The sequence below is a fragment of the Bactrocera oleae genome, chromosome 3, assembly GCF_042242935.1.
Source record: "Bactrocera oleae isolate idBacOlea1 chromosome 3, idBacOlea1, whole genome shotgun sequence".
Lineage (NCBI taxonomy): Eukaryota > Metazoa > Arthropoda > Insecta > Diptera > Tephritidae > Bactrocera > Bactrocera oleae.
Genome location: NC_091537.1, coordinates 87966978 through 87993757, shown reverse-complemented (window position 1 = coordinate 87993757; position 26780 = coordinate 87966978). Strand labels below are relative to the sequence as shown.

Below are 26780 nucleotides of genomic sequence, written 5' to 3'. Positions count from 1 at the left end.
GGTCAGTAAAAAAAATTGATTAATCTCTAAAACTCTGGCTTGATTCAAAACACCATAATAGAGATTTGTGTCAAAAAATAGAAAATGTTATTTTTAGCATTTCATTTGAAATTTTGTTGAAATAACCGTATAAGTATGTATGTGTGTATGTATGAATATATTGCATCCTTAAACGCAAAATGAAAACAACTATCCATTACACCACAATAACATGTAACGCAATATCAAGCCACATTAAATACAGTTATTGCACGATATAAAATACACACACACATATGTATGCATATTTGGGCAAAATACTTACTTACGCAAATGTCTAATTATATACGAAGGTATATGTACATATATACTAAATAACAGCAAAAATAAACATTAATGTGAATTACGATGCTATGTTTACATTAAAATGTGAATAGAGGAATGTTTTCAGGGTCAAAATCATCAACTCGAGAAATGAGTGCACGGACGGGCGGCATCTATTTTTAGAAGCTGCGCATGCAGGAAGATCTAAATATGAACATGAGCGTCATGTTAATGTGTGTGAATATGTATGTATGTATGTAAATGCGTGAGTAATAATGCATGCATGGCTATCTGTAAAATACGACTGACACTCGGCGGCAAGTTGCAGACAAGTTACCACACACATAAAAGCAAACGTACAACTACACAGCACACATATACAAACACACATATACATAGCCACATATCCATAAACATATATACACAGCCACATTTCATTGGAAAAATGTCTGAATTTGCATGTTGAAGCAGCATTTTCGGTCAGCGCATTTGTGCGAGATAAACAAAATAAATAAAAAGCAATGAAAAAAGCAAAAATAAAAAATGTTATTTTCGGCTGCAAAGAAGCTATAATACCCTTCACAGCTGCATTTATTATGGCACAGAAGGGTTAAAAAATAAATTTAACTTGATTTTCATCAGTCAGTTTGTATGGCAGCTCTCTGCTATAACTATCCGTTCTGAACAATTTTTTCAGTAATTACATTATGTCTTTAGATAATAACCCATGCCAAATTTCGTGAAGCGATCTTGTCAAATAAAAAAGTTTTCCGTATAACAGCTATATGCTATAGTGATCCGATATCAGCGATTCTAACAAAAGAGCAGTGATTTGAGGAGAGAAGAAAGCGTGCAAATTATCAGATCGATATCTCAAAAACTGAATGACTAACTCGCGTATATATAAGCAGTCTGCCTGACAGAAATAGGAGATGGTTAAATCGATGCAGCTCGGCACCCTGATCATTTATATACATATGTAATATTATATACATACTTATATAGGTGTATGCATTAATTCGTGCAGTTTTTTTACGAAAACTAAGACTTTATTGTGAAAAAATTGTTATACATTTAATGTTCAAAGTATTGCCCATCGGAAGCTATGATGTTTGCCTATCTTTCTGACAGTTTGTGGATCCCATCCCAAAAGAACTTCTCCGGCTTGGAGGTCAAGAAAGAATCAATCCAATTTCTGATACCCTGTTCTGAAGAGAAGCGTACTCCGGTGAGGGCATTCTGCATTGAGCTGAACAAGTGGTAATCGGAAGGTGCTATGTCTGGGCTATAAGGCGGGTGAGGTAGAACTTCCCACCCACAGTTTTCCAAATAGTTTTTAACTGGCCTTGCAACATGTGACCGAGCGTTGTCATGATAAAAAATTATTGATTCGTGTCTGGTCGCATATTCTGGTCGTTTTTCCGCGATGGCCTTTTTCAAACGAATCAATTGTTTTCGGTAGAGGTCCCCATTGATCGTCTGACCCGATTTCAATAGCTCATAATAGAGCACACCCTTGTGGTCCCACCAAATACATAGCATAACCTTAACAGCATGGATATTCGGCTTTGCCGTGGATGTTGATGGTTGGCCGGGCTTCACATACGATTTCTTGCGCTTTGGGTTATCATAGTGAATCCATTTTTCATCGCCAGTGACAATCCGATGCAAAAACGACTTCTTTTGGTGGCGTTGAAGCAACATTTCCGACATGCAGAATCGACGTTCGACGTCTCTTGGCTTTAATTCATAAGCACCCAATTTCCAAGCTTCTGGAAATAATGATTTTAATCGTCTGGAAACAGTTGCTTGATCAACTCCTAATACTTTTGCTAGTTCTTCTTGCATCTGGCATGCATCTGCGTCGAGCAATGTTTCCAATTCTTCGTCTTGAAGTTTGTTTGGCTGTCCGGGTCGTTCTCCGTCGTCTAAGTCGAAATTGCCACTTTTAAACCGTGCAAACCACTTTTGGCACGTTCGTTCGGCTAAAGCATGGTCACCATAAACGTCCAGTAAAATACAATGGCTTTCGGCAGCACTTTTCTTCATGTTAAAATAATGAAGAAGAACTCCCCGCAAAAACACTTTATCTGGTACAAATTTCGACATTTTCAAATGAATGAAACAAATTGTTGTTCACGCTAAAACAAATGACATCTACTGAAAACGACACGAAATGACAGTACCTTTGAAATAAATATAGCCACAGATGAATACGACGCGAAATAATAGTAGTAGAGCTCTCTCTTAGAAAACCGCACAAATTAATGCATACACCCATATTTTATACGGTCACCGGCGTTTCCTTCTGTGTTTTGCCAACTACTTGGCAAATTTAATACACCCTATTTAGGGTATATGTTAACAATAATAAAAACAAAATGTGAACATAAAATTCTGCATCTCTTTTAACACCACACTGCAATAATACAGCTACATACTTATACACATACTTGTATGCAATTTGTGTAACACAATTCTTTACGTCACTCACATTTAACAACAGCCAGTGGCAACATTCAACAACAACAATAATGGCAGCAACAACAGCGTCAGCAGTGACTACTGCAAGCTGCTGGGTGTTCCACAACATTTAGCGGTTACAAGTGGCTGCTGTTCGCGGTCGCCGGTAGCTCTTCAACAGCTCCCACTGTGCAGTGCGGTAATGCTTGTGTGATTGAGTAAGTGGCATTTCCAGCCGTAGTGCCAAAAATAAACACTGACGCAGATTTCGGTACAAGTATGCAATTATAGCCAGCAGAGAAACGGACAGATTTGAAACTAGTTCAAAGCTGGTGAGATTTGGTGTTATACTACGACGTGTTGATTCTCAAATGGTCATTGATAAAGTAAAACCTATACATTTTGAAGACTTTAGCCATAGAAATCACGTATACTTCTGCTGGCTTTTTGATTATGTAAAAATCAACTAGTTTTAATATAACCCGTTGCGGACTAGTTCATTAAAATACTTCTAAAAACTTTCTTATAAAAGGGTATGACAAATTGCTTGTTATTATTTCTACAGCCGAGTTGATTTGAAACTAGTTTAGGACTAGTTCGTTGCTGTATAGTGCCGTACTGAGACAAATCTGAGCTAGTTTTTGCCGAAGAACAAATTATTCAGTAAATAGCCAAGAGTTGAAACGTAAAGAAAATTAATTAATAATTGTTCCGAAGTCATTAGGTTTAAATGTGACTTGTTATAAAATAGTTCATAAAAATTTTCTTTACCATTTTATAAACTTTTTCAATTCACTTTCATCTAAGTCTTGTTTTCTGGCAAAAATTAATTAGTGCATTGTGTATTTTCTTTTTGTTAAGAGATTTTTTGAAACTTATTTATCTCTCCAAATGTCAGATCGAATTGGAGTCTCATCGCTGAACAAAATTTTTTTGTGAAATTCGGTGACCATCTCGTTTTAGGTGGGATACCGATAAACTGACTATAAATCAAATAACAACTAACAAAAATACCAACTACGAAAAAAGTAATGCCTCATTGAAAAACACACGTCTAAACAAGTAAGGAAGGGCTAAGTTCGGATGTAACCGAACATTTTATACTCTTGCAAAGTCAAATAGTATACTCGTTGAGATTTGAGGGGCTTAAACAGTTTTGGTTCGATTTAGACAATTTTTAGCCACAAGGTGGCATACTTTAATCGCATTATTCACGCAAAGTTTTTTCCCGATACAGTCATTGTTGTCTGATTTGCATAGTGGAAAGTGAAAGAATCAGATAAATTTAAAATGGTGTTATATGGGAAGTAGGCGTGGTTGTAGTCCGATTTCGCCCATTTTCGCACTATGACATAGAAACATCAAAAGAACGTTATGCACCGAATTTGGTTGAAATCGGTTGAGCAGATCTCAAGATATGGGGTTTCACCTAAAAGTGGGCTGTGCCACGCCCACTGTCTAATTTTGAACGCGGTTCCTATAAAGTCCTTTTAAACCATCTCAGAGATAAAATTTAATGTCTCTGGCGTGTTTAGTGCTGGATTTATCGCGCTTTTAGTAGTTTTTAACAGTACCGTTAACGTAACAGTATCTTATTGCGGAGCTTAGTTATGGCAAGTTATTTGTTTTTGATTAATGGCGTTTTGTGGGCGTGGCAGTGTTCCGATTACGCCCATCTGCAATACCAACCGTCTCACGGTACCAAGAAACATGTCTACCAAGTTTCATAAAGATATCTCAATTTTTACTCAAGTTAGAGCTTGCACGGACGGAAGGACGGACGGACGGACGGACGGACGGACGGACAGACAGTCACCCGGATTTCAACTCGTCTCTTCATCCTGATCATTTATATATATATAACCCTATATCTAACTCGATTAGTTTTAGGTGATACAAACAACCGTTAGGTGAACAAAACTATTATACTCTGTAGCAACAGGTTGCGAGAGTATAAAAATGCGCTATTAAATAATATAATAAGTAAGCCGGTTACGTAAAAATAGTATTTCTATAAATCAAAGTTTGATTGTCCGTAGTAGTAATAAAATTACACTGATAAAAGCCCCACCCTCATATTAGAGGTGGAAAAGGACCACATAAACTAGAGCGACACCAGTCCCACAGTAACTAGTAACAAAGTACTCTTCTTATGAGACTCTTATCTATTGCGCTTCATCTCGAGAAATGACCACAAATGTTGAACTAGACCGACACTAGTCCTTAAATAACTAGTTACAAATTAGTTGTAATACAATACTCTTATATTTCGCTTCGAGAAATAGCCACAAATGTTGAACTAGACCGACACTAGTCCTTAAATAACTGGTTACAAAGCATTTTTCATACAATATTCTTATATTTCGCATCGAGAATTATTCCATTTCTTTGCACTTTATATTATTTTCATCAATTTACATACTTACATTTCAAACAATTTCCTTCGAGCCCTTGCAAGCCGTGTCAAAGTAAATAAAAACATTTAACAATGAATGCGAATGTTGTTGAGAAATTGAAAAGAACAAGAGCGAAAAGAAAGACGTGAAAGAAACATAACAATTGCAAAGGATTGTGCAGCAGGAAAGGCGAAAGCTGTACATATGTACATATGTATGTGAATATAGATACATATTTAAATTACTTGACAAATATATTTAAGTGGAGTGTTTTTTCCCTATATATACATACATACCTATATACATAGGTACATACATATATATGAACCAATTCGTGTATGTATGTCGTAGAACAGTCTACAATAGCTATGACGACAGCAATTCAAGCTCTTGAGTATTGCTTGTTGCACGAATGTGTAAACAACAGCTGGACGCGTTCCCCACATAACTTTACAAAACAAATGGCAGCGTTCATACACACACCTACATATATACATATGTATGTATATACACACATTTGGGCGTAAAAAATATCGAGGCATGATTAGGGGCCTGCTACTCAATAATACAATGAAGTTGATTTATTTTATTTTCAGCTTTTTGTGCCGCTGTTTAGTCTTCCTATTTGTGTGGTGCGTGCCTTTTTCGTGTTCATTAGTGATAGGGTGGCATAAAAGCGGAACATCGGCAGTACAAACATACCTACACACAGACGTCGCATATATGTTGTTCATGCTGCCGTGCCGCTTCTGGTGTTGCACGGCATGAGATTTCGAGAATTCATCAGCCCCAAAAGCATGTTCCATTTCAATTAAATGTTTTTATTAAGTCATTAGTTGGCTGTGCAGAAGCGGTTTACGAAGGGATTTAATCAAAATCCATTACACATGTATAGGCAAGGTAAGTGAATAACTAGAACAAACCTGAATAAAATATATTAAGTTGGAACATTTTGAGGTTATACAGGGAAAAAAGAATGACAAAATAACGAAAAAAGGGAGAAGAGTATATATGCTTATATTTACATACATATGATTGAGAAGATATGATAATAAGAAATAATATTTTTTCAAAAGACAATTATAGTAGCTTAGCACACTTTTAGGAGCGCAAATAGTGCTGAAATTAAAAAATATATCGATTTTTTATATCGATAGGTTCAACCATTAAAAATAACTTGCTAAAATTTTAAATCGATATCTCAAGTAGATTTTGAGTTACAGCCTTCTAAAGTGTAGCCGCTCAGTTAGCTTCATTAGTTTATCTCTAGACACGTTTTTCTTTCTCAAAACTACATTTTTCAAATTTGTTTTAGTAATTACTCGAAGACAAATGGTCCGATCATGTGTGGAGTACGTTTTTTGAGCATCTTGTAAGATCTTGTTTAACTCAAAAAATATGTAATTTTTTTCTTTAATAAAATTGTATTCCTAAATATGTAGAAATAAACCCTTAAAATTTTAAAACAATTGATACAGCAGTTTTTTCTTAATTCCCTAAAATCACTTATATTTAAGCTATCACACTAGATGTGCCACTTTAGTCAAAGTTTTATTCAGACCTGATTAATCAGTTAGTACATATATTAAGTCTGATCCGTAAAGCGAAATTTGGAAACCAACATTCTTGTATATCATTTCAAAAGGAAGATATCTCATGATATAACCGAAACTTTTATTTTTTCTACGCAAATCTAAATATTCTCAAATAAATTATTCGTTCGATATCGATACGGTTTCGAACAAACTCTACAGAATAAAAGGCTTCCAAAAGAGCATACCCGTAAAAATTTGAAGGTTTGGGAGACTTCTACTCAAAAGTTAGCTGGAAAGGAAGTATATTTTATGATATTCGTATCAAAATTTATTTATACAGGGAAATTATCACGGAACCAAATCTAAAGAGGCCGAAAAAACTAGATATGCTCTGTACCTAATTTCGAACAACTCTAGAATTTTTATAGAAAGTTAATTCAATGATGTTAAGAATTACTCTAAATGAACGCAATACAAATTTGGGCAAAGATTCTAGGAGAAAAGCTCAGCCAGTTGATAAGAATATTTTAAAATTTTTAGGAATACAAAATCGATGAACTTCCCAAAGCACATCGGTTTCAAGAATTGATAAGTAAAGCAGGATTTTCACCTTAATCCAAAGGCCCCAAATAAGCAAAAAACATCTCACGGAAAGAGAACCATGCATTTCCCAAATTAACCTGTCTAGTAGGAGTAAAGGAGGAAAAGGATTGAGAACTATCAGGTTCTATACTAGATGAGTCACATTTTTCGAAACTTAGACAACGTAGTAGACCCTAGTTTCCACTCTAGCCGATGGACTTCGATTCTACATAAGCTATTGATATTTCAATTCCGTTGTATCGAAGTAGTTAGAAAGCTGAAATGAAGATCAAACAAATTTACCCCCGATCACGATCAATGAGAGTTCAAAGTCTAATGAAACGAAGTGCTTTCGGAACGATAAGATTCTAAGTATTCACATGTTAACAGAAATAGTGTAATCGAAAACTCACAACCGTGGAATGTAACCAAAGTACAGCTTGTAACGGACCTGGGTCTATAGATCATCATACTGACACCACAACATACAAAGCGAACAATCAAAACGACTGACATGTGTTTAGGGACCAACGAAGGTTCAATGAGCAACCGAAGCAAGATGGTTTATTTTTGAAATTTAAAATATTATGAACTATTTATTTAAATGTCTCTTAAAATATATAGTAACCGACTACATGGCATAAAATTACATATACGTGTCTTAATTTATCTACTTGCACCAAAACTTAATAATAAGTTCATATTATATTTGTATTTTTATATATAAAGATATGGAAACAACGTTTGACCACTGAAATGTAAACCCTCCCTCATTTATCTATGAAGAGATTATCAGTGGCATTCTGTGCATCCTGACGCCAACCTAACGCAACGTAGACCAACTTCTTCACCTCCTCCACAGGCATTCCGATGTCAGACTGGGCTTTACGCAAATATACATAATCTGGATTCTTCTGCAAGATCTTGAAAATGGCTTCAAATTCATAGCTTTGCGCGCGCTGAACCGCACGCAGCAAATACCAATCGCGCAACATTAAAAGCTCGAATAAATCACGCAATCGTTGACGCGGCAACGCATCGCGTATGTCCTTCAGAACACCACGTATACCCGCGCGACCTTTGACTACCTCCGTGTCGGTATCGTTCTTTTTTGGCTCCGTCAACACATCGAATTGTAGTAAGTTCTTTACGAAGTCGGCGTATAATTTTATATCACAATTCATTTTGTAGCAGGCATAATCACGATAGCCTCTGTACTCGCGCGAGCGATTTAAGCTGGCGACACGTTTGCGAAATTCCGGCGATTGCATCAATTTTATTAGTGCCACCATTTCGGGATCTTCGGCAGCGCCGCGTATAATGGCACGAATGCGTTCGCGTGGTAGTAACGCTTTGGCTTGTACCAAGAGATTACGTATGCCCATGCCGTTGGGCGCATCACAGGGTCCGAGGTTCTCTGCGGGTTCAAGTATTGTGCAAAAGTAAATTAATTCAAATTTTCAACAAAAGCCGCACAAACAACTTACGCTGTGGTCTTATGGGAAGAAACGGAAGCAACGGATTGAAAATCGGATTGCGTTCAAACTGCCGCGGATCACCTGGTATTTGATCGCTATCCCAAACGGGCAGCCAATTGATACGACCCGGTGTCTGTGACGTAACTTCAATTGATTCTGGAGCTTCGGCGTCCTGCGCTAAGCTGCCGCTGAATACCAGTAGCAATGCGCCATACACTGAAAGCTTCATATCGACTCGTTTTGCTTTACTGACTTTAGCGGAGCTTTAGAACTCTCTGTGTTTAATTATATTTTTGCATTGCGTACTGCAAGTGCACTGACTTAATTTCATTTTAGGCCGCTTTTATATAACCTTTTTCTAGGTCACCATAGTCTTAACGGTATTTATTAAATTTAATGCAATATCTGTCTGATTGTGTAATATTGAAGTAAAACTTTCTGTGATATCATTGTTTCTCAGATAATTTTGAGCTCATTAATCGACATAATAAACAAATAAAGAAGAATGCTGTTGTTTTCTTTTGTTTATGGTACTACTCTAGAAAAATCTTACAATTCTGATACGAAAAATAGCGTGCAGAACCTTAATCTGGTTTGGTAATAATGGAAGTCTATTTACCAAACAACCACACACAAAAACAGCTTAAAAATTACAAAAAAAACTTTAAAAGCTTCAAAAATACCAAATGTTAAAAAATATAAAAAAATTGTCGAAATGAAATCTGGTTTTGTAATTCCAGGAATCCTATTTTTAGATCACAGTACCAGCGAGCTTAAAAATGCCTAAAACCCACTTTAGTAACTTAAAAGGCCCTCTACAATATCGATGAGAGTGAAGTCTGCTTTATTTATTTAAGAAACATATGATTATATACATTGCTCACAAGCTTCAAAATGTCAACAAACTTAAAGAGCTCAAAAGCATGAGAAACTCAAAGCTCGAGGCTGGTTCGCTATCAAAGGCGTCACGTTACTTCTGAATAAGACTATTTTCGCAAGCAACTACAAAGCGAAATGAATTCGCAAGGCAAGGCACCTCAGCCTTCCTGCCGTTGGAGTTATAACGGGTTGGAACTATGCGTTACTTTTAGACAGCTGGGCCTGGCGGAGGCATGGAGAGCGCTGGGCAGCTGTCGGTACCTGTACGGTCGCAAGCTCTTTCCCAGGCCTAAAGTCAATCGCAAGAGAATCAGCCAGCTTTTCGTCCTCAGCAAGCTTCAGCTTCTCCTAATTGTAAGAGTCATGACTGGACATTTTCTTATTGAAGTTATCAAGATAAAAATTCTTCACGGATTCCAACTGAAAAAGCTTCATGGAGAAAGGCGAGGTTGAAGCAGCTCAACACTTTCTTCTTGGGCGTGGTTTTCCTAGGCAGTTTTTCTTTAATATTTACATTTAATAGGCATATTTAGGCATCTAAAACATTTCTACTTCTCATGAATGTCACATTATCTCGAGGGATGTGAGTGGTCGCAATTTCCTTTCGATTACTCGTGATATGAATAGCTGATATTTTTTTATGTTTGAGGCAACTACAATAAATGACAACACACGCAGCCACTTAAACGAGTAGCCCCTCCCTCGCTTTTTTACGTCTTCCCGCATTTTTTTGATATCCTCCTGCTAGACTCTAATGCCGTTGACATGAAATAAAAGTTCTACCGAAATTTTTTTCTTTTTTGTTTCTGGACAAAACAATTATTGATAAACATTGTAATATTACGATGTATGTTTGTATGTATGTATTATACTTTTCGACTGGTAAGTGTTCATCGTGTGTATATGCGTGGCACCGACACAGCTGTGGCGCTATCAACGTCATAGTGAACGATATCTAAACTGTCGTCGGCTGCTCCTTGACAACAGCCGTTTGACTTTCGCTCATTGAAATTAATGTCAGGTGCGCAATATCGATAGCCACACTTTGTTCTTACCGCCATCAGCGTGATTACAAATGTTGCAACCTCATGTGTGTACTCGAGTGTGTTCTTATATAATATTGAATTTCAGCAACCATGTGTGGTTGTAATGTGGTTCGGTGGGTACATTAAAGTTGTGGTCAATGCGCGCAAAACTAGATTATCATATTTTTCTTTACATAAATGATGTTACATACATACCATCTGATCAAATTTGACCCGGAGTGCTCCACTTAAACTTCGTGCGCAAATGGAATCGTCAAAAACTTTTTCCTAGTTTGGTAAAAACTTTTTATATTATACATATGTATATACGAGTGAAGTTTCATCTCCATATGTTGTCTGGCGATGTTCACGATGGTAAAAAAGTTGAACAACGGAGTTTGCCAATGTAATCACGTCTTCGAATTCACTGAAAATTGTGCCCAATTGTTTTGGGGAGTATACTTACATATATAAAACTCGCATCATGTATGTCGCCAATCTCCCTCTGTAAAGGACGATAACATAGAAAAAGTTAATGAAAATATGAAATCAGCGCTTTGGCATCAGAGAGATAGCAGAGATTCTCAATATCTCTCATGGATCGACTCAACACATTTTGGTTAATGTTTTGGGTATGGAGCGTGTCATTGCTAGACCTGAATCCTTTGCAAAAAAACAACGTCGAACAGAGGTCGAAAAAGAGAAGCTTGACACGACGCATATGAGAACTCTACATTTACCAAACATTTTGTTACTTATAACGAGACCAAAATGTCCAACAATCTAGCGAATGGCGTTCCAAAAATGAGCCGAAACTGAAAAATCCAAAATTCGCTGAAGGTCCATACCAGCCGATACTTGCAACAATTGTATAGAAAAGTACATTAAGCATTGAAATGCTTGGGAGCCTATTTGAAGACGATAATAAATACTAATGTATATACAGGTTTTTTGTCAGTCCGGGTCATATTTGATCAGATGGTTCATACTTAAACTTTTCCTCGGTATAATGTAATGAGCTACAAGCTTTCTATTGTCTTTCAGCAGCAAAAGTCGGAGGTCAAAAAAAAATATTTTGACCCTTATACAAAAGAGAGAACCATACGTGCACATTCTAAAGTCCGATTCAAAAAAATTATAGAAAGTATGGTTGGTAGCCCAGGACATGTTGCGAGTTATTCACATACCCAATTCACTAAGCTTAGTAAAACTTAGCATGTACAAGTACATACTTATGTATGTATGTATGCGCATTAAAGTCTATCTACCCCTTGTTCACCATGAATTCAAACCAAAACTTGTTTTATTTTTACACAAGAAAAATTACAAAATACTTAGCTTCCAACTCCTCGGAATTTTATATCAATTTAGTCAATCATTTTGTACGCTTTCAAAACAATTTTCTTATTTATGGCATGTCCTTCCCAGTCCACTAAATTGAATATTCTGCAAACTCTTAACTCTCCACGAAAAGGCTGTTTCAATCAAAAGAAACCCTGATCCCTTGACTGTGCGTTAACAAACAGCTGCTTGTTATTGCTCTTTACTAAATAAATGCTTACAATATGAAAATTGACATTGCGTCTAGGCGACATTTAACTTTACGCTTGTCAATCATTCATATTGATTTTCAATGCGCAGCCTTATATAGTTTAACGCCTATCAAGCATACCATGGACGCCCATCATGCAGCCATTCATCAATATTCAATGGCAATTTCCCTTAAAGCTTTTGTGACAAGTGAGAAACCGACAAAAAAATCGTAAATAAATTGTAATGAACATTTACAGGGTGAGGCGCATAGAATTTCGGGGAAACGAATGATAATGTATACAGGTTTATAAGGTGGTCCTTAAGTCGCAAATAAAAAGATCTGTTGACTCCGGCTTTTTCCGTGGATGAAACCTAAAAATTTTTTTAAAAAATGGCGCTGTTGGCCTGCAAAAGTTCAATTTTTAACACATCAAAACACTAGTATGATCAGGTACAGAGAACTATAATATATAAGACATGCAGAAAAAAGTTTACAGTAATCGGATGTGCCCCTTAATACAGTACCTTTCAAAGCTTTTGTTCAAAAGTAATACGCTTAGGACAACGTTTCTTCTAATCTCAAGTACTTTTTGGTATGGCCTTGAGGTTTTTTAAAGCTGAGCTTTTTATCTACTCAATAGTTGCACATTTCATTCCTTTCTAACAATCTTCTATTCTACAATACAACAAAAAATTTCTGCGATTGGCCAAACTTTGGTGAACGGCGAATCGTATCAGCAACTGCTATAAATGCAATAGACTGGCATAAATAGACACAAATACCAAGCAGTTGTACCACTTAATTGAGGTATTCTTATTTTCTCTTTTATTGAATTCAACTGGACAACTTTGTTGTTGCTTTCCATGCAACTTTTTGTACAAAAAGCAGAGCTCAAACATAGCGTGTAGAAAAGTGGCGAATCGAACACGGCTCAGGCTGTGATATGAATGTCCAAAATCCGCAGAAAATATGAAAAGAATCATCCCAATGAATAGTTACCACAAAAAATTATAAAAGTTCGATTTTATATACTGGTTTCCGTATATGCAAATTTTCACTATGGCACACCCTATATTAACTATGACACACCCTATATTAACAATCTCTTTATAGGCGGTGCTATATGATGCTTCCAGCGAAACTGTCACCGCAAAAAATCTGCTGAATCATATGCATTTATTTATTACTACACCAAGGCACACATCTGAGTATAGCTCATCAAGCTGTTCCAACTGCGAGAAGACTTCTCGTTAAAGGCAGCAACTTGTGGGCGAAAAAATTCGTCAAAATGTAGGTTTGCATATTGTAGTAACGCCACAGAGCATTGCTGACGCCAACATTAGCGAGAATTTTTCCTCGAAATTTAAATTAAAAGGATCTGCATTTAACACGCCTTCAAGGCATGCATAACCGCAGCGCTCATCATTTATGATTGAGGCCTATGAGGTGAGCGAATGGTGAAGAATTGCACAATATATGTGTGTGTTTGTGCGCCCGTGCGTGCGTGTGTGCGCCTCTCGCGTAGTGTGTGCGCCTCTCGCGTAGGCGTCGCATTTACCGTTTATTTTTTACATGTGACAGAGCGTTGCTTACATACAAATTTTCGTATGGGTTTATGTACCTGTTGGCTTATCAGTTTCTTAACTCAGTGAGTTCGGAAGACATCTCTTATTGTCTCGTATTTTAATACATTTCATTTCAGGTTGATATTTATTGAGTGCAGTTTATTGTAAAATTATTGAAATACTGTTTACCCAAGTGTGAATGAGGATAAACATAATGGCCTATCTGCTTCATCACCCAACAATAAAGGCAGATATGTAATGGATTTTATCAAAAAAAATATCAGCAAAAACCACGAAAGATACATATGTATATCTCATACATCAGAACACTTTAGTGAGAAACATAGTTAAAGAGTTCTTCAAGAATATGCAGTAATAGGGTTAAGGACGACGAGCTAATTTAAATTCGGAATGTCTGTCTGTATGTATGTACCTGATAACCTGAGTTAAAATTAAGATATGTATATGGACAGAATAGACTATAGCCATGCTCACAAAATGACGTTATTAGAAATATATAAAAAAAAGGAATAAGAGAAAAAGGACATGTCTGGATTAAAAATGTTAGGTAAAATTTTTTATATTAAAAACTACTTATTCGTAACATTTGCATAATTGTTGTTAAATTATCGAAATCGGACTATAACCTTTTAAGTCTGGAAATACTTTAAAAAGAGTGTTTTTTAGACATGTAGTTTTCGAGAAAAAATTAAACGAATACAATTTAATGTTATATCTAAGAATTTAGCTTTATCCTAACGAAAAGGGTTTGCGACTTTGTTTTAAAATTGATTTCGCGCAAGTGACCGCCGCGGCCACTTCGAGTAAACTCCAGCCGAGAGGGTCAACTGTATATCACTTTTTGTGGCAATTGGGACCGTATATGAGCAATAACGCGACGAATTTTTTTTACCAAGATGTTAATTGTCTCGGACTTATATACGTAGGGAATTGACAAGAAGTCTTTATCAAGCTAAGTTAGCATCCTAGGAAGCAAGTTTAGCACATCTACTTACTGCCACTACCGACAAGAAGACGTCAAGCTTTGTGACGTCATAGAAATTTATTCAAAATATGCAATAATTCCATATTCAACACTAATCCAAACTCTAAATCGCTTTGAATACAATATCAAATTCGATATTATTAAAGACTTAGATCTGAGGTAAGTACGTGAGAGAGAAAAGGAGACTTATTAGCAAACGAAAGAAAAGAAAATAGTTTTGAAGTCTGGTGAGTTTATGCTTTGGAAATCTTTATTTAATTGATGGCATCTAACAATAATGCCAACTTTAACCAGCAATAAAGAGCAACGTATTCAATAGAAACGAGGGAGCTTGCCAGCAAAAAGCTTCACATACAAAAAACAAAAAAACAATTAGGCAATTTATGGCCGGTTATGGCCCTGAGCAATTGAGCATAAAAATTTCATTACCGAGAGACATTAGGAAAATATGTTGCATGTAGTAATGTCTTAGTGAACAAATAAAATAAAAACAAAGGGGGAAAACATACGCAAACATGTTCGTATAAAGAAAGTTCAAGTCATTAAGTTATGCTAGGACGACAGACCACAAACAAAGGGAGTGGCAAGGAGAGTTTAATCAACACTAATGTTGACCAACAGGAGGAAGTGGAAGAGACTAAATGAAGGGAGGCCTGCCATTAAGGCAAGAACGCCTCGGTTTAACACCGTTAAGCAAATGAAAATACATACTTATCTATGCATACATATCTAGATATATTTCTGTGTGTAAGAAGGAGGTGGCGTTAAAATGAGGCGTACATCCGTTTTATGAGACACTTACGCCATCAGTATTTAATAAAGTAATGGAAATGGAGCCAGTATACAATTATATTTGCATTTCCAAATAATATGAAAACGCAGCAGTAGGACAAAACTACATAAAAATGTCACAAACATTTTATAGCTCAGTTAACTGTTTTTTATGATTTAGAAGGATAATTAATTTATGTAATACACTATTTGGGGTTGATATGAAGGCGGGCGTACTAAAATAAATAAGTAGCGACTTAAGTAATTAAATTAAGTAAATAATTATTTTTTTATTACGATTTTCAAGAAATTTATACCAAATTAAGTATACATAATACGGTTCCTGAGAAAACTATTTAGATATTTTCGTTCTAACACCAAAAAAAAAGAATATCTTTTTCATGAAACATTAAAAGTAATTGAAACTTTCTCTAAAATAATCTAAGGAAGAGTTCAAAATTAACATATGTACAAGTATGAAATGGTATGATCTCAAAGATTCAACACTGAGGCAAATGCTTCATATTCCTCAATTAATTCATATAAATAAAAAAACATATTTCACTAGAAATTCGAAATATTAATAACTAAACGTTAGAGAAAAACGTAGAATAATTTTGGAGTCTTTCATATACATTTGACAATCGAGTTTGGCAGTATCGACTCTTCCAAGGTCAGAATCAAAATTTTCTTGACTCCAGGTGTGGCCTTGGCTTGACACATACAAGTAGAATGAAAACCCATGACATCGCGTAATCCATAACTTGATTTCGCTTTGAACCACAGCTAGCCAACGAAGACACAGAGGGTTTCATACTCGGTGTCTGGGAGCAGGAAAGATATAGCGATTTCCCCAACTTTTAAGAGAGGTGCCACTATTTGTGCTTTCATTTACTTTCCTTATCTTTTTGATGTTCGATTTCTCGATTGCAAAAGGAAAGCATCGAATGTGGTTGAAAATGATGACATATAGGAAGTACATATATAACGATATACGTAAATGTGGTTGTAGACCGATTTAAAATTGTAATACAAAGACGTTATATACTAAGTTTTGTAGGCGGCGCCACCGCCAGTGTCTAATTTGTAAAAAAAAAACTTATTTTAGAAAACGTTTTATAAACTTTACTTACTTGAAAAGATAGTTTAAGGCGTATAACCAAATAGTACTTACATCTGCAAGATAAAAAAAAATATTTGTAAAAATCGTGTTATAAAAAAGTGAGTTCGAATATGAAAAAAAAATTACTAAAAAATATATTAATTAAATATTAACAGCAAGAATGAGCAAAATCAACCTGAAATCAAGTTCGACAAAACTCTATAGATAACATTTTATTTTTATTCTTTAAATACTTTTATTTATAAATTAAATAGTTATAATTTTTTCTAAATAGAAATTGCAAAAGAGTCAATACAAAATTAAGTATGTGTGTGTGCTCAAAAAAAAAAAACATTTACCATTTTAATCGAATTCCCAGAAAAAAAATCATCGCTTTTCATAAACATACTTAATTCGATATGCTCTATCAAACAGTAACACAACTTCCTCTTTTGAATGAAAAGAAAATATCCAAAGACACAAGAAAGCTTAATTAAATTGTCAAGCTAACGTAGCATTGATAACTGTACGATAAGCGCACAGTCTACCTGCACTAATGGATATGCAAATGAAGAGGTGTTAAGCAAAGGAATTGTGCCTATCGGTTTTCAAACGCCGCAGAAACTGAAATGTGAGAAGAAGAACTAAGTAATTATGAAAGCAAGCATACATATGTATGTAGCTTCTATTTACATACTTCATTGAGCGAACAGCTATGTGGGTACATAACCTCACAACACTCCCTACTACAAGTACATACATACATGCATGTAAATTCGTCGATAGACGCGCACGCTCACTAATAACTTCCGTTCTAAAATGAAAATTTTCGTCGCTACTTCTAGACAGCTGCGACTGCCGAGCAGACGCACCTCGTGACATTGCATGCTAAGCTTTAAATTATGCAAATTATTTTGTAAGGTGGAGAGAAGACAATGATTTAGTAACCGTCTGCTTGCATTTGCTATCAAATTGTGAACGGAAAGTATCATTTAATATTCTCAAAATTTTATATTTATTTTTTGTGGCAAATCGCTGCGACCGACCTTCACCATGAACGCCAGACTTTCCCGTCAAGGTTTTCGCCGCATTTGGTAAGTCGCTACAAAAGCGTTAACTGACTTTAACCAATTCTTTCTCTCTTCGTTTTGAATGCATTTTACATTGATTGTTTATTGATTGGCTTTCATGATATTATCAACAGGTTTTTCTTTGGGCAACAAGCACCGTAACTAACTGCAACTGTTTGGGCGAGCGCCCGTTGCAATTGAAGAAACAGGCGGTTGGTAACTGTCTAGAGCGCGCATAGACGAATGTGTGGGTAAATGAGTGGCGACTAGGCGTTAGAATGTCAACATAGTGAACCATGCAGTCAGTTAAGCAAATATAAGGTGCATATTAAAAACATACAGGGTGTAACAAGAAGTAGTTGAATTTAGAAAAATAAATTAAAATTTTAAATTCTGAATAAAGCCAATCGATTTAAAAATAAAAACACGAAAACATTTAAGAAGAGCTAGACAGATTTTACTCAATACAAAATAAAAAAAAATAAATAATAAAAAATCCTACATCACTTGTAAATAAAAAAAATATAAACAAAAATATAACTAAAACAAATGGAATTAAATATTTTTTTATATAATTCTGGATTTATATAGTCAAACCTAAAAAATATATTTTTTTCAAAAACAATAAAATCTGATTTTCTAATAAAAAAATTATTATTATTTGTAAATGAAAACATTATTCGGAAAGTGTTAAATTATATTCTCTGATACAATAGATAAATAGAATAACACTATAAAAAGTATGTAATAATATATGAAATTTTACTCCTCTAGCTTAAGTAAATTTTTTTTTAAAGGGTTATTTAAATCATATTATACACAAAAAAAATATATAAAAATCTCATAAATAATATTTGAACTTATATTAAATTTTTACTATTTTTTTACGTCTAATTGTAGGCAACATTATTTTTTTGTAATGCGCATTGCCTACATTTAGGCAATTAGTGGAAAAAGTACTCGGAAATTGGGTTCATCAAATTCGTGCCTACAAAAGAAGTCGTGGCCGTTAATATTATACTATAAGTGTGTTTTTTTAAATTTATTTTTAATCATATCACCCTTATTGTAAAACCCTGTATCTTCTTTTCAATCACTAAAAAGACACCCTGTATATGATTGAAACAGTGTGCAACAATATTAGTATAACTGTGCATAAAACCAAGTAACTGTATGGTTTTAAGTACATATAGAGGTGCGAAGAACTGCAGTAGCGTGTTTCATAACCTCAATCGGACGCCGCTAATAAAGTGACGCAGTCATAAAATGATGGGTGGAACATAGCGACAACGGCCCATTACTCACAAAGAATTTTGGACAGGTGATGAAGTGTCATGGACTTTTTACAGTTTTTCTTTATTACCACACATGGTATGTAATTTTATTTAATATTTATTACACTTTATAACAAATTTTATTTTTTTTATAACAAATTTAATGTTTATTAACATTTATATGCGTGACTTTTAATTTTACCGCGGTTCTCGGCGATTTGCATACAATGTACCATAATTTTTTTTTTTTTTTTGACATAAAAAGCGCATTTGTTTTTTATTGTATTTGTTTATAAATATTTAAGCTTGTATAAATATGTACATAGAATGTAAATAATCACTTGTATGTGTTTATATACATTTAAGTCTTCGCATTTATTTTTGGCTAAATGCACCGTTAAACGAGTCAATAAAAAAGCAATCATTTTTTTTAAAGTTGTTTTTCTGGGCTTTAATTGAAATTCGAATTCATAACAAATGTTTACCGTTTACTTATTTGTCGCGAATTCGAGCATTTCCTATTGAAATCAATGCTAGTCAAATATATTGTATTACTTATGCATTTATTTACTTGTATTATACAATATGTTGCTGTTAAGGCATTGTTGTCCATAAATGAGTGTATTTGCTATTTCTGGTTAAATTGACTGTTGACAGTTTAATTTTACAAATGTCAGTTGCTGAGAAAAAATTCACACAAATATTTTTATTTTTTTGAATTTATATAAAGAAACAAATATATATGTATGTATATGTATTATTTATTTATAGTTTGCTGATGCAACTTGATTTTAGTCACTCAATGTCAGCAAAGACGGAAACTGAACTCAAATTAAACTTTTTTAAGCTTTATACTTGACTTGACCCGGACTGAAAAAAAAAAAAATTCAAGTATTTTAATACAAATCTTTATTAACGCCGTCAAAACAGGCAGCTGAGTTCGCACATATTCGTCGTCTTCACTTAAATAAAATATTTTTCCAGAGAGCCACTTGGTTGAAGAATACTATAGGTGAGAACTATGTAGTCCATAGCATAATTCTCTCAATTTATCGGTCGTATATGATGCTAAGTAGCCTGAAGCGTTACGATGTACAAAGCTCAACATCCGATACCAAAAAAAAAAAAAAAATTCTGAACTGAAAACTTTTCTCACTAACTATTTAATGTAAATTGAATTAGAATAGAAAATGCAAAAAAAAATTATTTTAGATACAACAAGGAAAATCGTTAAGTTCGGGTGCACCGATATTAGTATAAAAATATATCTTTCTCGATTTTGGTCGATTGTATTATACAAGTATATTGCTCATATGGCAGCTATATGCTCTAGTGGTCCGCTGGCGGCTATTTCGACAAATGAGCAGCTTCTTAGGGGAGAAAGGGACGTGTACAAAATTTCAGAGCGATATCTCTGCAAAACTAAGGGAGAAACTTCCTGGCAAACTTAATGTTCGCTGTTCAGGGTATAAAAATATAATAGAAACAGAAATATTACAAAAAAGATAGTTTTTTCTTTCCAGTAAAAAATCTGCAAATTTCAAGTCTCCCGAGGCAAATTTCACACACAAAATGCATCTAATAATAACTTGTGGGCTCTTTAGGTGCAACGTGTTATCAACCATCATAAATTGACGTGAACGCATATCCTTTTTGTCTGCCATTCAGCTGCTACCGGCAATTTAAAAATCATTTAATTTTATCTGCTTTCGATATCATATAATTTTATTATCTTGCTGTTTGAACTGGCAACGTGACTACTTTTGTATGTTGCTGATCAACAGCTTCAAGGAAGTGACGCGATTTGTAGCAGCCACAGATAGTATAAAACATATTGGTCAGCTGTTTCAACGCCACAGCTGAGGCAGTTATCCACCTGTTCGACCAGCTTTCTTGTGCCGGCAGAGCAAATACGCATAAAAAGCTTGTAGGTTTGTAAATATAGTAGGGGTTAAATCGCCTGCAGACAACACGCGCTGCTCCACATCCTGTCTTGCAACGCTCCAGTGCGATTAATATCCTTTCGACACAGGCAACCGGCTGCCACAAATGTGTTTACGCTCGCTTTATGCTTTAGCCTTTGATGTGGCATATGTTAAGCGAGCACGCAAAGATGTTTAATGTTTTTTGCTTTCGCTTTTTTGATTTCTACTACGCAGGATAACAGGTTGACGAGCACCGGTAAAATGTGCAAAATCATTAACGTGCGCCTAAATTACCGAAAGCTGATGTGCAAACAAGAATACATAAATTAAAAAAAAAACAGGCGCACCTGTGTTTAAGTGCCGACAATGCCGAGGTGTAGTCGATTTACCGAGGTTAAATTTCGGTGTCAGCGAAATGCCGCACAGCATAGCAAGAAACAAATTATTGAAATGTGGTGTGAGTATTAATAATTCAAGTACTTAAGGTGGTTGTGTCACCGAAAGAAACTCTCAACAGCCTATTCAAAGTGACGGTGTGTGAAAGGCTGCTTACAGCAGTGCTAAATTATGCGGATTGTTTACTTTAATGTGGGTCACCGAACCCTTAGGTGAAGGCACATGGCATGACAGCTGACAATGGGTTGAGTTAAATTATTGCAAAAAGAAAACCGAGCTATATTTCGGCGGCTTATATTTCAAGCTACAATTTTAACAACCTCTAAGAATAATCCGGGAGGTATTACGACCTAGAATTTAATATAATGAATACTTATCGTGAAAACATCTTGACAAATAAAAAAGTTTTCCATACAAAGACTTTATTTTGATAAATCAAATTGTATAACAGCTATATCGTAAAGTCGTCCGGTATTGGCGGTTCTTGGATAGAAAAGGAAGTGTGCAAATTTTCAGAACGATATCTCAAAAACTGAGGGACTAGTTCGCGTATATTTAGAAGGACAGCCAGACGAACGGACATGGCTAAATTGACTAAGCTCATCGCGCTAATCAACTATACATTTATACTTCATAAGCTCTCCGACGTTTCCTTTTGGATGTTACAAACTTCGTGGCAAACTTAACAAACACGGTTCAAGATATAAAAATTATTATTATTGCTGGAGTTGTTAGGAAATTACGCCTCGGGACCTTTTCACTACTAAAGCATTCAGATTATAACTCCCAATTTCGATCATAAAAAGCATTAAATTGATTCGAGGACCTCGTCATCTTGAAAACCGAAGCAGGAAGGTCTTAGCCGAAGGCATTAAAAAAAGGCCGTTTGATTACAACTTTAATATTTTTAAATTAATAAGCGCTCCTCAGAAATTTTGCATACCTTGAACAAGTGATTCGCTACAACTATCTAGTTATCAGATAAACTAAAAAGTTATCTTTAGCTCGACTCATTGTTGGGATAGCGAATAGTCAGTTACTAGCTCTTATACTGGTTAATAACCCTTGCAAACATTCAAAGTCTTTGAAAGAAAAAAACCAAATGTTTAAATAAAGGTAAGGTGGAAAACACAACTGGAACCTCAAATTCATAACAGGTTAACTTAGTATTTTATGATTGCAATTTTATATGCATAACTTTGATTTCAAGAAGAGGAATGTTCGTGATTTATTTCTCATATATGTAAGGTTCTACGAGCATTCGTCGAGTCAAAACTGAGGTTAGAATGCGTTTCAAAAAAAATATTGAGTTGAAATTCCGAGGCCAGAAAAAATATTGCAGATAAAAAAAAAGACAGTAAATATTATATTATTAGAAGCTTAAAAAGAATAAAGAACTGATCTGTGTATATATTCCCGAATGAGGCGGAACACAGGTTATTAGGGTTAGAAGTTAATTAGTACTCTTTTTGGAAAGATATGGCAAGATAGTAGTAAAAGTTATTAAGATAATTTCGTGAAATAATCTTGTTTTCCGAATTCACTGTGCGCCTGTACTTGGAATCGCAGAAGTGAGGGCATCTGAGAGCTAAAAATTTTCAATGAATGGACGTAAACTCGCTCCTTAATAGATTTAATGTATGTATCTCACAAATCATTGGAGCAATATTAAACGAATTTGCTGAAAAGGATGTCTCATGACATTCCCTCCTACAGTGTAAAAATGTGTGAAATTATGTGATAAACCCACCCACTCCCCATACAACGGTTATGTTGAAACTAGGTGAGATAACTCGCTGAAGAAACACGTCAGATGGATTACGAAAATTATGTAAAAATTGGACAATCTGCGTGGCACCGCTCAGCTTTGAGTGAAATCCGACCAATTTCAAGGATATTTGGTGCGTAACGTCATACTTGTATTCTTATCTAACAGTGTGAAATCAGACTACAACCTAGCCTACTTTCATTATATCACAATTTTGAATTAGATCAGGGCCTTTCACGTTACGGTACATGAATCAAACACTGATAAAGATATCAGAATAAAACTTTACACAAATAGTGTCTTATGGCATGCTATCCCTTTAGGAAAAATGCTAAAAATCGGACCATACATTTTCAAGCTCCCCAGATACCGAATATGTGGCTCTCAGTGCCTACGTCTAACTTGATACCGAAAATATCAGTCAATCTTTGAGATATACGATATAATGAGAACGCATAGTAAAAGTCTTGTAACAATGCTGTTTCAAAACCCAATCTAAGCATGTTTACAGATTTGTCTCCATTACTTGTTTTATACATAAATACAGACGTACATATGTATATGTATATATTTATCGACGACTAGTTTATATTATAAGTATATACATATGTATGTACATATTTACCTAATTTTATTAATTGGTACATCAACTAGCAAATAATACCAAATGTTTTCTACGAATGTATGTACATATGTACCTATTATGAACTAAGGATTTAGTAAACGTATATGTATATAATATATATACGTAAATATCTTAATATAAAAATACACACATACAAATATTTGTTCGCATAATTTTCGTAATTTTCATGCGTACCTCCATATATATGTACATATGTATGCTTATGTGAATATGCCTACAGTCTAATACTCACATTAGAGCAAAGTAATTTCATCTTTCGTACTAATAAACCTATACGTGCATACATGAATGGTATATAAATACATACATACATACATAGAAATTCGTGTGTTCGTATATTAATTAATTCATGCTTGTTAGTCGCTCAATTATGCATGAGCTTCTTTCCGCCACATTACCGACCGCAAAATATTCATTTGAATTGTCACGCATTATCTCAACATTTGCAAGCTTACACAATTACATTGTCATTATTTAATACGTGCAACAATAACAATGCAAGAATGCATGGTAATACACTACATACTATATTAAAGACCGTACCAAAACAAGCCGGATTCACAGAGCCCTAATTGAAGGTGAAATTTAAATTTAATTCACGGCAAATGTGAATTGCTATATTTTCCATAATAATAATAAATATATTCAGACGCTATTATAATGACAGACGGAAAAATAATATACTTATATATTTGTTTAGATACAGCGAGGATTCTAATGCGACTATTATAGCTTTGGAAGTGATTAAAGAGTGGGTGAGCAAATGATATGCTTATTGACCAGAAAAAGAAACAAGCATTCCCTCTTAATACGTTTTTGGTTTTGTTGAAAGGACAAGGCGATTTGATTGCAGAAGGACAAGGACATGACCGATTGGCTATTTTGAAGTATGCTACTTTGTATATGAATACAAATATATTTTGTTGCATTGCATACACATTAAATATTACCAACATAACCAGACACTGACAATTATAAGAGCGACAATAATCTGCAGAAAGTTAGTGTGCTTCAATATTACGATATTTCGCTACATATACTCGTGTAATATACATATATGTATGTATGTGCATTAGGGTGTTTCATTTTAGACGACATACTCTAAATTAAGTTTTGCATATTAGGTGCGGTTATACTGGTCGGCTGCGCCTAGACTGACTGGTCCTTAGTAATACCAGATGGAGGTTCAGTTTAATTTGAGCTGAAGTATTCGTCATAAAGAAAGTCAACTCTTTTTGCGAATTTTAAGAGCGACTTGATATCTAATTTTCTATTTATCTAGTTCCATGAACTGCGAAGCTCCTAGATATCTGTAAGACGAGTTCTAGATAGGACAAAAGAAGAGAAGGTATTCCAGCGTCTCGCTCATGTCTACTTCCCAGCACTTTCTGCATTAACAGTTCTGTAGTCTTGTCGAGACCATGTGAGTAAAAAGGCCAGTTTTCCTACGGGACTCTTGCACATGATCTTGGCGATCCTGCATGTCTTTACGGCATTCCTTTTCGCTCCGAACCGTCTGTCAGCTCTTTCGGAAATTTCATTGTTTATCGTTTTTATTGACTTTCGTAATTCCTGTACTGGCTCGGTAGTCAGACTGATGAAACTTTTGACAATCTCAGCAGCTATTTCGTTTCCCGGAATTCTTTTGTAGCCTGAAACCAGTATATATGCAATTGCTTTCCGGAAGCCGCTACCTCTACGACCTCCTTGCTTCTAAGGACATTCTCTGATCATTTCTGTGTTGTTAGCTATCCCAGTCGCTTTTCGCGAAGTTCGTCATACCCAGAACGAAACATCAGTAACCCTATAGAGTATTTACATATATGTACATATATATATAAATGATCAACGTGACTAACTGAGCCGATTTAGCCATGTTCGTCTGTCTTTATATACGTGAAATAGTCCTTTAGTTTTTGAGTTATCGATCTAAAATTTTGCACAAGTTTTTTTCTCCACAAGGAGCTTCGAATTTTTTGGAATTGCCGAACTGATCTATCAAAATTTAGTTCTTGTGTGGAAACTTTTATACAAGTATTTGTGGTATTATAGCTTCGGTGCCAGCAAAGATAAGTTTTTCTAGCTTTTTTTCTCTTTTCTAAAATCTGTTATTGATAATATAATACTTTATAAAAAAATATGTTGGTTTCAAGTGCAAAAGTAAAAATTGTTTTTTTAAAAGAGCAAGCCATAACACTTAAATCCTTTTAACTGGCAGCATATTTTTCACATTTTATAAAATATCGGATTTTCAGTAACACAGGGGAAAAAATCGCTAAAATATTAAGCACCTTAATGTGCATACACTTATACTGTTATTTATTGTACTATGGTATGTGTAACACATATGTTCATATATAAGTATGTATATAATTTTTGCATTAAGCAAATATATTACTTTCCTTCAGAAAAATTAATTTTTATGTGACCAATAATATCATATACGAGTATCTAATATATTCCACTTGCCGCTTTGACACTAGTGCAACATTACTTACCGCACACACACGCAAAATCAAATGAATTTGCTATCAAGGACACCGCCGAAAATCATAATAGCACTTCTACAGCACAATACGTGTGTTGTAACTCACATTGTTGTTGTTGTACTTATAATAGTTGCATATGTAAGTATATGTCAGCACGCTTATGCGTTGTCATTTGTCGCAGCAGGTTAATAGCTTCACAAGGCGCTTTCAAGACAAAAATTACACACACATATATATATATACTCATATGTAGTTGCTTATGAATATTTTTCTCACTGATTAACTGTAAATGTCAGCGCGAAATCATTTTTCTTGCTTTGAAATTGAAGTTTTGCCCAATTTCATGGTGCGGGCCGCCGTCACAACGTGGTGACTCGCATATTGCGTAAACTAACACAAATTACTGACTACACTTCTGCGCTAATGCAAATTTATAATTCCCACTAATATTTTTAACTATTTACACTAGCACTTTTCACATATTTTCAATTTAACTCTCAATTTAATGATAATTAACTTATTTTTCTTCACAAACGCAAATTTTTTCCCTCTACAGTTACTTAATGCAAGAAC

General features: G+C 34.8%; 2 protein-coding genes across 3 annotated transcripts in view; both read right to left on the bottom strand.

Moving 5' to 3' along the window:
- Nucleotides 1-26780, bottom strand: part of rau (RA domain-containing protein rau) — a 229774-nt gene extending 202994 nt beyond the window's left edge. The window contains exon 1 of one of the 2 annotated variants that reach the window (XM_070107147.1): nucleotides 26217-26780. The gene's annotated coding sequence lies outside the window, so the exon portion shown is untranslated. The remainder of the gene's footprint in view (nucleotides 1-26216) is intronic. The other variant, XM_036359823.2, reaches the window with a different exon arrangement.
- On the bottom strand, nucleotides 7847-9085 carry LOC106615354 (uncharacterized). The gene is made up of 2 exons (XM_014231542.3): nucleotides 8767-9085; nucleotides 7847-8696 (listed from the first exon to the last, which is right to left on the bottom strand). Exons 1-2 carry the CDS (start codon nucleotides 8984-8986, stop codon nucleotides 8050-8052), a joined length of 867 nt encoding a protein of 288 aa, XP_014087017.3. The 5' UTR covers nucleotides 8987-9085; the 3' UTR covers nucleotides 7847-8049.